This window comes from Peromyscus eremicus, chromosome 10 (assembly GCF_949786415.1).
Source record: "Peromyscus eremicus chromosome 10, PerEre_H2_v1, whole genome shotgun sequence".
NCBI classification, from domain to species: domain Eukaryota; kingdom Metazoa; phylum Chordata; class Mammalia; order Rodentia; family Cricetidae; genus Peromyscus; species Peromyscus eremicus.
This window is the reverse complement of record NC_081426.1, coordinates 38,579,776-38,591,866: the sequence shown is the minus strand read 5'-3', so window position 1 is coordinate 38,591,866 and position 12,091 is coordinate 38,579,776. Positions and strand designations below refer to the sequence as shown.

The window sequence follows — 12,091 nt, the reverse complement described above, 5'->3', positions numbered from 1 at the left end:
AACAAGGAAATGAATAACCCCTACCACACATCACCATGGATCACATTTCCCCAGTAAATAGTTGTCCCATTCAAGCCCCAAATATCTTTCACTACTTGAATATGCCTTTCTTGAAGAAGCCTAGTTTCCCTCATTTTCTTGTTACATCATACTGAAACACTCTTTCTAAGAATCTTGAAGTTAATAGACAGCGTTTATTAAAGACCAGAGTCCAAACCATGGGGTGTTCCTACACACCCAAGAAGCCCCAATCTCACCAAGGCTGAGGCAACCAAGAATATCAAGGTGTAAGAGAGACAGGTCGCTATGAGACATGATACAGTAGGGTGAGTGGTGCACACAGCTTTGACAGACACTGGCTGCAGTTAATACTTTGCTGACACCTTGCATCTTCTGAGGTACCTAGGGGTCCTTGCTTCCTTTGTTACAAAGAGAAAAAGTAGGCTAGCGCCCAACTTTTCTACTGGTAAAAATATTTCATATTCAATTATGAAAGTAGTACCTGTAGCTTGCTCCTACAGTACTATTAGTGAATTACAGATATATAATTAGGCTGAACAATTAAATAAAAATCATGTCATAGCTACGTGCAGAAGAAAAGGGTTTCACCAATTTTGTGCTAGAAATAAATCAACCATTTTCTTTTATTGTTATTTTTAGATTACTCAAAATGGGGACATTTTAAATAGCTCTCTTTTCAATGTATAAAAAGGGCACCATTGGACGGACAGCATGCTTAGGGTTGCCTCATATTCTTGCCCTGGAACCCATCCCTCTTCCCCTTTCCCTCTTACAGCAGAACCCACAAGGCAACCAACCACCAAACGGAGAAAAAGAAAAAACTCCACAAGCAGCACTTCCAACAGCAGCGCCGGGAATACCACCAACAGTACCAGCAGCAAGAAGAAGACCCCAGCCGCGAGCCTGAGCCTGTCCAGTCAGGTACCTGTAAGTCTCACTTTGCTTTTAGGCCTAGAGCCTTGCCTTTTGTCTTCACCCAACTCAGGGGGCTGGGATTCCTCTCTGCAACTGAGAAAAAGAAAAAGAAAAAGAAAGAAGGGTTCTGGGTAGTTTGGCGGTGGGGGAAGGAGCACGGCAGGGACAGGGTGGGACAGGTCAAGAGGTATGAATCCTGCCATGGTAACATCCCCTGCGAACGAGGAATTAGGAGGGAATATTAAGAGTCCATGCTGTGATGGGACCTGAATTAAAAAGCCATCAGAGTCACTGACAGGAGATATGGCACTCAAGGTTTAATTAAAGCATCACTTAGCAGCATGCCTTGTGGCGTATTAAGGCCTCTCAGCTGCAGCCTTAGAGCCTCAATATGCCCCTGGAAACTGGTCCCCTGAGCTCGGGCCCCATACTGTAATTTGCCTGGGTCATCCCAGCATGGGCCTCCCTCATATTTAAGAGCCAGGCAATTAGCTTGCAGCCACTAGACATGTAGCTCAGTAAACTTTTGTGTGGCACATCACCAGCTCAGGTAGAGCCAGCCCCCCACACCCCCCGCGCCCCCGTTTGATCTCACTTCCTTTGACCCCTGACCTCTTCCCTTCATTTCTGGGGCAGGGGAGGTGGATGAAACCTTGAAACTGAGCACTGAAGGTAGTGTCAGAAGAGAATAGACTTCAAGGCTTTCTTCATCGCTGGTTGACTCTTCTCAAACTGACATGGCCTTTCCTGACCCCAAATTCTCATTGCAGTATTAGACTGTCACTTTCAAACACTCCCACTCTTACAAACACCTGCTGCCACCACTTGCCAGGGTTCCTTGTGGGTTCTCTACCCATGCTCATGACTGTCACCAGGCGTTTGACTCTGTTGAATCCTGACCCTTCCTTGACACTGTGACTCTGGAGGTATGCCTCTCCCATGTTGTAGTTTCCTTACTCTTTCCACTCACTCTCTATCTGTTGTCCTCCTCGCCAGCCTCTTTCTGATCCTGCTTCATCTCTTTCCATAAGAGTAGACTTTTGACCGGAAATTCCCCACTTGCAAATGTGCCTCTCTAATCTGACCCTCACCCACTTCTGATTGGTCAGTTCTCTTTAGACAAACCCAGGGCTCAAGGATCACCTGAGTCTCTGGAATTCTTCCTGTCTTCCACAAACCGGAGCATGGTTTGCATGTTCACTGCGTTAGAGAGAAGGGCTTAGTAGAAGTAACAGCCACCAGACATAGAGGGATCGTTTGAATTCTTATCCTCAAGTAATACAACGGGTTCCTTTATTTTCTGAATAGACCTTTGCAGTCACCATGTCTGATGGTCAGAGGGAAAAAGTCAGCAGAGAAAATCCATGCTTTCATATTAAGGCACCAAAGAGCTGTACCTGCTCCTTGTTACACCAGAATGTGACTGGAGAATAGAGAAAATGCCCCCATCTAAATAAATGGACTGAAAATGTCCACATACGTAGCCCATGTGTTCCTCTAGTCCTGGGTTTAGAAACTAACATCCATTAGGTTCCTCTAGCAAACAAAGAAAATGGACTTCAGAGAATTCTGGAACCATGGTGTTGCTACTGAAAAGTATGGATACTGAAGGAGTTTAGCTCAGCTCAACAAGCATTCTCTAAGATCCTACTATATGCGATACTATGCAGGGTACTAACAACCCTGAGATTAAAAAGCATTTGAAAAAAAAGCCAAGGAAGCCCGGTCATAAAGGAGCTCACTACTTAACTTGAGCTTGACCAAGAAGTTCCCTCTTTCATGCCAGCACACAGAGCACCATGCTGAGAAGGATTCTGGCAGGTAGTGTTTGGTAGGCCATCCATTAGTGATGTCTGCCATGAGTGTAAAAGTGGAGAGTAAAAGCGTACCTTATGTATTTTGTCATACCTGGTCTGGGTGGAATCATTTCAACTTTAACAAGTCCGTAAGTTTTTCTATTCCACAATCCTCCTATCCTCTAAGCCCAGAACTGCATTTAGGTAGAGGATCTCTACATTTGGGAGTTTCCATGAGTGTGAATTTCGTGTGAGCAAGGCACCACTAAATAGAAAGATGAATATCAGTAGTGTCCCTGAACCATGCATTTTAAGGTATTTTCATTAAATGGAACTTGCAGATGACTGAGAGAAGCAAGGAAGAGAATCAAGTTTTGAAAATGTGCAGACCCTTAAGTGTCTTCAAGTTCAATGCATTTTAAACAAGAGTGACCACATCTTTTTAACCGCTTGCTATTGAATCAACATCATCTTATTGTTTGAATAGAAATGATCTGCAGGCATCAGCTGCCTGGTCCAAAGACCACAACTCTGGCCTGCAGAGATTCTGCAGCAACAGTGTACGTGTGCGAGTGTGTGTGTGGCCAGGGCTAGGGTTTAATCCTTGGATTCTGCTTCTCACTTCATGAGCAGGGGCTAGGAGCCATCCCGAACTGCAGCCTCAACCCTGGGAGGGATGGAGACCTGTGTCATTCAACAGCAGTGACCCCTTCTGGCCAATTTAAGGAGAAGCATTGAGGGGCCCTGAAAGGAGTCACTTCCAGTCCTCCTCAGAGGTTGGTGGTCCTTGCACGGGGGATTAGTGAGAAGTTGTGAAATGGGCAAAAGCTGGTGGCACCTCCACGCTCCCAGCTCAGGAGCAGGGGTCAGCCTCATGGGGAACCAAGGGTATGTGGGCTACTCTCAGATGGATTCCTGTGCCCCCAGTGGGTCACAAAGGCTGGAGATGGGTAGGAAATTCACTCTCACTACTGAAGTGGGATTTTCAGGACATGGGGGTGGCAATTTGCATTTCACATTCACCCTAGCTAGCAGCAGCCTGGAATGTACAACATATCTCCACTTACTTTGTGTGACAAGTAGAGCAGCCGGAGCAGAGCATCACTGTACTTCCGTAAAGGTATGAAAGGAACCAAATAGAAACGTTCATATAACTCTATTAGTGGCCCCAAGCATCATGTGCATATGAAACCTAAAGTTCTTTTTATAGGTAGCCACCTGTCAGTCAACTAAGTCACACACACACACACACACACACACACACACACACACACACACATCCCAGTTATGCTTCTAATTAAGAATACTTTCAGAATAGCCAATAAAGCCAATGTAGCAGCTCCCTGAAACTCAGAGGTTTACAAACACCTGTGCCTGGGCATCTTTTCCAGCTATTTCTAGTGTGTGTGGGTGAAGTGGGGCTCTCCCCATATTACAAGCCTATGCTGGAGCCCCACTGAAGTGACTCAAACCACTACATGCCTATTGTTTTTTCTTGCATGAATGTCGTTTTCTGATGCAGAGAACACATCTGCAGTGCGGGGGACTTTCCTTCTGAAGTCACACTTAAGTCGGCCACTCCCCCCCTCCCCCGTTTCCCCTCTGCTTTTCCAAGCACCTGTCACTTCTTCATACTCTTTCAGCTTCTCTCCATGGCCTTGCAATCACAGTACTAACCCAGACCCACACAGTTGGTTCTATGGCCCTGTCCTGCTCGGTGACACGCAATGCATGTTCCCTCCGTCCTTCTAAGTGTGTTCATTAATCTTCATGCTATGCTCTGCCAGTCTTTCCCTCCCTATTCTTTCAATCTCCCTTTTGTTCTTCATCATAAGTACAGCCTCCTAATTGCCTGTACCTAAGTGACACTTTTTTATCCTCAAATTCCTGTGAGTGAAACGGTAGCCTCTCAGCTAACTGAATAATTTTCACAAGTCTGTGTGGTGTCTGCATTCCACCTAAAACCACGTGGTCCCTCTTCCCAGTCAGAAAGACAGTGTCTATTTTGCATCTCATCTTAAGAGTCCTCACGAGTCTCCTTACATGTCAGTGTCATTTCTGGCTCTCCATTGCCTAGTCAACACTTTCTTGGAAGCACCCAGTTCAGTATCTCGCCAGTACCCTTAGTAGCACCTTTATTGCTGAGTTAACCAAGCTCACATTTTAAGTATTTATTCTACCTGGGCCATTTCTCCTTAAAACCTACCAGTTCACAAGAGTGACTAGTCAGAAAACACAGTGTGGGACCTGTTTATCATCTCATCCGAATAAAGAAAGGGGCAGAGAAGGAATAAACAAAACAGGATTTTCCATCCCAGAGTAGAAAATTAAGGTGCAAATTCAGGAGTTTGTGCAATGGACAGCTTCATAGTTCTAGGTGGTGTCAGAAAATGTTGCTCCCTTCTCCAGAGGCTAGGCAAAGTTCCCCAAGGTTAAAAAAAAAAAAATGCCCAGTGGTGAAACATTTTACTGAACTAACTTCTCCGTGAAAAGCTGCACACCAACACTACAAGACAGCTAGCCTAGCAAGACTTTTGGCTGCTTCCTAGAGGCTGAGAGCAACTCAACCTCCTCAAGCCCTGAACCTTTAAGTAAATGCTGCTCAGATCCTCCCCCAGAAGAATCTACCTGACTAATAGCCTGTCCCACACCTGGGCCATCACCCCCTTTGAACAAAGAAGCTGGCGCTGTGTCTTGTGTGTATCCCTGCCCCTACCCTGGGCCCCGGCTTTTCCAGCTGTGGCTTCTACAGGAGCTCCCAGCTACAGTAGGTGGCTTTCTTGTTTGCATGGAAGGACAATTTGTACTTAAAGGAGTGATTACTTGGATTCTTCTTGCACACCCCCATCCCTGATGACTACCAGCTCCGTTGGTGTAATTATAATTAGCTTGCTCTTCATCTTTCTTTTATGGTACCAGCTGGACAGACTGGTTCTCTTTAGTGCCCAGATTGGTAGCAGGGTTGCCTGTGTGGAGATAGGTGACAGGCACCATGAAATAACAGATGGTAAATTCAGGGCTTGTTGGCAATCAGCAGGTTTTTGCTAATGACTTAATTAGCTATGCAAATTGTCAAATCAGTGTGAACATTGTTTTTATCGAAAACTTTACCTAAATTAATTACCATAATTAAGTAGCAGAATGTCAAGGATATTGGCTGCATAAAAGGACCTGGCAGAGTAGAGAAGAGAGGGATTCTGTCTTCAATTAAAATGTATATCATCCTGGGGACAGAGTAAATACCATTTGGAAAGAGTTGTGTGGGTATTTCAGAAAGGTACCTCACCTGCCCATGTTTCCCCGCTCTCTACAAGTTGACAGGGCCACTCACAAGCCCTCAGTGAAGGTGGCAATTTTTGGAAGTATTGTCAAGAAGGTTCTATTGCCCTCTCAAAAGTACCCCGGGTCAGCAAGTTCAAAGCGTGGATTTTTTTAATTTTGAAAAATCCATTTTTTTATTTCTGCAGATTGCTAGCATTGCTCGTTCTCCGGTGTCAGGCTGCGCACTAAGGACATAAACTCGCGTGGTTGTTACACATCAGGAGGCGATGTTTATTTCCTGTAGAAATCCAATATGCGTCTCGGCCCCCCGACATTGAGACTTGACCCGGTTGAACAGCGCACACAAGTGTGTCTGTCCTAGGTCCCCCGAGCTCCTCCCACTGTCGTTTTAAGCTGAGCTTCTCTCCCCTAAGGTTTCCCTGTAATAATGTCAGCTGCTGTTCACAGGATGTGATGGTGGTAGGAGAGCCAACTCTGATGGGAGGTGAGTTTGGGGACGAGGACGAAAGGCTAATCACTAGATTAGAAAACACGCAATATGATGCGGCCAACGGCATGGACGACGAGGAAGACTTCAACAATTCACCTGCCCTGGGGAACAACAGCCCGTGGAACAGTAAACCTCCCGCCACGCAAGAGACCAAATCAGAAAACCCCCCACCCCAGGCTTCCCAATAAGATGGGCCACCGGCACCTGATTCCACTGCCCATAGGCCCAGTGGGGTAGAATTCCAATTGCAAATCTCTACTATCAGGAGAGGAAAGAGGTGAAATTTAAAACACACAAACAAAACGTTTCCATACAAACATCTGTTTCTAAACATAATGACCTGATTTTCTTTCTTGCAATTTTTTTTTCCTTTTTTTAATTGAGAGGATCGTTTCAAATGAGCCTGCATGGCCTCTCCTTGGAGGCCTTCGCAAGAACTACAGACACTGTCCCTGGCGGTAATTAGAAGCAGCAGAGGCTAACGCATCTCCTGGCACGGTCTCGCCTCCCTCTTTGTGTTGAACTTCCTGTCCATGCACCCAATGAAGGCCATGCTGTCCGAACGTGCTCAGGATCACAGTAACATGCCGACCCCCAACTACAGATGACTTTTTAATATTGTAAAATATTTTCTGCTTTTTGACTTGCATTTGAGAGTTTCTTGTTTCAGTAAAAAAAGAAAAGAAAAAAATCTGTTTTGGAAAAGTAATTTAAATGTACCTTTTTCCCCTCTTCACCTTCCATTGGTTTTCCATGTGGCAAGAGTCCAAGAAGACACAGCTAGGTGACTTTCTGGCAAGCTGATCCTAATTGGTTCTTGAGTCTGAGTTGTCTCAGTTTAGGCCAAGTACTGAAACAAGGAATCGTCAAAGATATATGGGTAGATTTTATTATGTAAACAAAGACAAATGGACCCTGGGAAATGTATGCATTTGTAAACTTGCTGTGGGTCCAAATATTTTCAAGCCATGTAATCCATTAATTTTGTGGAAAGCTTAATAAATCTGAAACTTTTTGTATTCCTTCCTTTTTTTTTAAATTGTATCTGAGTTGAATGAGTTTTGGTGTTTGTTTGCTTTTTCATGCTATATTTCCTGTATAAAATTTTGTAAATCTTTCACCTGGTTCTTTCATGGGGACTTTTCTTTTGGGGCAAGTTCAGTGTATTTATGTGAAACTTTATAAGAGAACTAATTTTCCATTTGCATATTAATATGTTCCCCTATACATGTAAAGACACAGTGGCTCCGTGTGTCATAAAACAGTTGTATTTTATGTATGCTTTACTGGTAAGTGTGCCAATAATAAACTGTATTAATGACCAAAGTAACTGAATCTGGCTGTTGGTGTGAGTACCTGTGAATCCATCTGCTCACAATTATGAGAAGTGTCAAGACTGGATTTAGTATCCAGACACCAAATGGAGTGGTATTACGATACTCTTGTGAAAGCAGGCTCAACACCCACCAACTTCTCTGAGATGGAGTACACTTACAGGCAGCAAGTCGCATAAAACGGATTGGTTACCCACAGACGGGCAGCCAGAAAAAATGAGAGGCTAAGTCAGATCAGCTGATCAACCTAGGCTCAGGAATGCTGCTCAGGGCAGGCAGAGTATTGAGTGTACATGCCACTGACATATCCTGGAAAGCACACCACTGCTCCCCTTCTATACCCTGGGTCCCTGGAAACACTGGGCCAAAGTGCAGAAGGGTATCTTTGTCTGTTTTGTGTTGCTAAAACAGAATACACAGCATAGATGATTTATAAAGAGAAGACATTTTCTCATCAACCCTGAGGCTTTGAAGTCTGACACCAAGAAGGGGAAGGAGTAAGAGAGGGAGAAGAAGGAGAAGGTGGAACCCTCTTCATGAGAAGCCCGCTCCCAGGCTGGCTAGGCCACTCCTGTGATAATATCATATATCATTCATGGGAGCCAAACTCTAATAACATCGTCACTTACTTTTAACATCCTATTTTCATTCTTTGAGAATGTCATGAAATACATTTTGATCCTATTTACCCCCAACTCCTCCCAGATCCACTCCCTCAACTTGCCACCCCCTCCCAATTCCATATCCTCTTTTTTCACTTTAATAACCCAATAAGTTCAGTTGGTGCTGTTTACATATTTCTAAATGTGGGTCCATCCTCTGAAGTAAGGTCCAGGCACCAGGGGCCACACCCTTAAAAAAACTAACTCTCCCTCTCTGAGAAGCTATCGGCTGTCAGTAGCCCCTGAGGGTTGAGGCTGCTATGAATCTGCCTGCTTCCTGCTAGGATGCTGATTGGCTTAATCTTGTGCACACAGACATAGCTGCTGAGTTCATGAGTGCCCCTTGACCTTGTCACATCTTAAGGGCCCCACCTCTCAACACACTACATTACTGATTAAGCTTCTAACATGTGAAGTTTGGGAGACCCATTGAAACTGCAGCAAAGGGTACCTTGTTGCAGGGGCAGTAGGCTAGGACAGAGCATGGAGCCTCTAGTCTCTCTCTGCCTGGCTCAGGATGCTATGTTTTTAACATCTTCTATAGTTACTCTTCAGATCTATGAGTGAGAAGTAGGATAAGCACAGGCTAGTATACACCCAGTGCTGAAGACATATACAGGCTAGCCTGTAGCCTCAGTAACTTTTTGAAGTTTGGTTCTTTTGCAAAAGGAACCTGTACATTATGGTTTTTGCAGTTGATGTATTATGTCCTCTCTACTGAACTCCATTCTGAAGACAATCTGGCAAAGTGGAGATTGATTCATGCTTGTCACCAAATAGAGAGGCAGTGGGTCCCCCTACTGAGGGTTTCTTCTAGAGAACTTACCAACGTCATTGGCACAGCTCTCAATTACTCCATACAATAAGCATGAGCATTAAAAGCCCCACTTTTTAAGTCAGTGTCCCTCAACTACTTTTATTGTCTTCATATACTGAGTATAGAAAATTCACTTGAGTACCTTTTATGTTTAAAGAAATTTCTCACATTTTTCCCACTTTACGGCAATAAGGAGAGGAGCACTGTTACCATTTGTTGAGTGTGTTTGATACACTTGTGCTAGACAGTTTCAGCTCCTAGTCTCAGCACAGTGTGGACCTCAAAAAAGAATCTAAAAGAAAGTATGTGTCTTAAGCTAGGGTTCCCAGAAGCAGCGTCTGAGACTGGAATTTGAGGAGATGGGATTTATGAGGGTGATTTCATTTGAAGACCCACCACTCAGGTAATGGGAAATGCAGGCTAAGTAAGGAAGTGCAGCCAGCAAAGGCTGTGAACCTCTGAAGTCTATAATCATGAGCTGTTCCACGAGAGGAGAATCTGAGCACAGGTGACTCCTCTTGGACTAGACGTCAACGTTTGTACACCTGTATCAATCCATCACCAGCTGAGGACCATGTGCAAGGTGAGTGAGGGTGCCAGGACCTTCAAGGCAAGATAGCTTCCACCAGTTGAGGGCAAAATCTGTGGGGAAGGAGCTAATTGGATGGCAGGAGTTAGAGCATCTTGAGTTTTGTAAAGGACATCTGGGCAGACACACAGTCTTTTAAGTGAACTGGTCCTGTTGGTATGCAACATAGATGACAGTTGAAATTTGAGTCTGCATGCTCCTCTGCCATAAAATTTGAGTGTTTTCTAGAATTCCACATTGCTTTTCAATAAGGAAACTGTAAGTACAATAGCAAAAGAACAAAAAAAAAAAAAAAGATCCAGAAACAACTGCTTTATTGACTCGCCATTGGTGAGCTGTTGAAAGAAAGACCTCCAATTTCTTCTCAGGCCTGCCATTTTAGGTTTTCATTCATCAGTTCTAGAAAATCATTCATATGTGTAGTCTTTATATAGTCTTTGCTGATGATGCCTCAGAAAAATTGACTCTCAATTATCTATTGTTGCATCAAAAGTCCATCGAAGACTCAGTGGGTGACTCAAGAGAATAATTTATTATAATACTTTACCCCTTAGAGAAGAGGGCTCTACAAAATTTGTACTTAAGAGTGGTAGGTGCCTACTGAAGTCAAAGCCATCACAGATTTGGCTAGCCTGGGCATCTACAATGGAGTACTCCATGGTGGGACCAGGTAGGAGATCAACCAGAGTTGTTAACTTTGTATACCATCTCCATGGGACAAGGTCCATGTTGAGACATACAGAGTGGGATAAATCAATTTACTCCGCGGGGCTGAGAGAACAAGTAGAGGTTTGGGGTTTCTCTGGGTGACCTGGCTGAGCCAGAAGGATTCATGTTCCCAACAAGGGGTACATGTCTTAAGCCAGAGTGGTGGATCTCACACTGGAGAAGCCACTGGTCAATATATCCATCATCATCCACAAAACCCTCCTTGAAACATTGTAGCATGCACTTCAACTGTGTCTTGGAACTGTTTACTGCCCCTAACCCCCATTTTAGAACTGGTTCTCCAATCAAGGGAACCAACAGAAACAGAGAGCGACACACAGACTGGCAGTAACAAAAACAACCTGGGGTAGCCATCACACAGTCAGGAGCCTCTGGGTCAACAGGAACAGAGGTGGGAGAAGTTCTTCAGGTGCTGGAGTCTCTCAGAGTGAGCACCCTCTAGGAACTGTCTGTTGGCCCGTACTATCAATCCAGGAGATCTGAGGCTCCCAGTGTCCCACTGTCTCAGTCCCTGGAAATCTTATAGGGGCTTCCAGAACACTGTGAGGTAACTTCACCAGAGAATATACATGGTGTGGTGATATTTTATTTGTGCTCTAACAAATAAAGATTGCTTGGGGATCAGAGGAAAAAGCCAGCCACTATATTAAATATAGAGGTCAGGCAGTGGTAGCATGGTGGCACAGGCCTTTAATCCCTGTAGCTGAAGTTTTTCTGGTCCTGCCCAGCTCCTGAGGTCCCATAGTCACTCAGACCCAAGTAACACACAGAGGCTTACATTAATTAAAACTGCTCAACCATTAGCTCAGGCTAACTACTGACTAGCTCTTACACTTAAACTCAGCCCATTTCTGTTAATCTATATGTCGCCACATTTTCCATGGCTTTTCCTGTGTTTACATGCTGCTCCCTAGACAGCAGGCTGGCATCTACTGACTCAGCCTTCCACTACCCATAATTCTGTTTATCCCGCCAATACTTCCTGCCTGGCTACTGGGCAATCATTGTTTTATTTATCAACCAATCAGAGCAACACATTCACAGCATACAGAAAGACATTCCCCATTAAATCCCAGCACTAGTTAACCATAGAGGTCTGGAGGTCTGTACAGACAGACAGAATGGGATAGAGCTGGGCAAAAAGAGGAAGTGATGTACCTGGGCAAAGAGAGGAAGAAGGCAGGGGGCACAGAAAGGTATATAGACATGAGTATACAGGAAGTAGCCCTCTCTTGGCCTGAGGAGTTCTTAGAGGTAAGATGTGGCTGGCTTGCTCTCTGATCTTTCAGCTTTCACCCCAATACCTGGCTCTGGGTTTTTTTTTTTAATTAAATAGGCCATTAAGCAATTTGTGTTACAACATGGACATTCTTAAAGCCACATAGGAAGTCTATATTGCCGGCTGGCAGCTGCATGGGGAACTTGCCCAAATCATGCAACCCTGAGCCTCACCGTT

General features: G+C 44.5%; 1 protein-coding gene across 4 annotated transcripts in view; it reads left to right on the top strand.

The window, feature by feature from the left end:
- The window catches only part of Ldb2 (LIM domain binding 2), a 347,302-nt gene extending 339,468 nt beyond the window's left edge, over positions 1-7,834 (top strand). The window contains exons 7-8 of one of the 4 annotated variants that reach the window (XM_059275843.1): positions 800-942; positions 6,462-7,834. In XM_059275843.1, the coding sequence (XP_059131826.1) occupies positions 800-942; positions 6,462-6,692 (374 nt within the window). In that variant the 3' untranslated portion in view covers positions 6,693-7,834. Of the gene's footprint in view, positions 1-796; positions 949-6,461 lie in introns of all 4 variants that reach the window. The other 3 variants (XM_059275841.1, XM_059275842.1, XM_059275840.1) reach the window with 3 other exon arrangements.
- Positions 7,835-12,091: the final 4,257 nt, after the last annotated feature.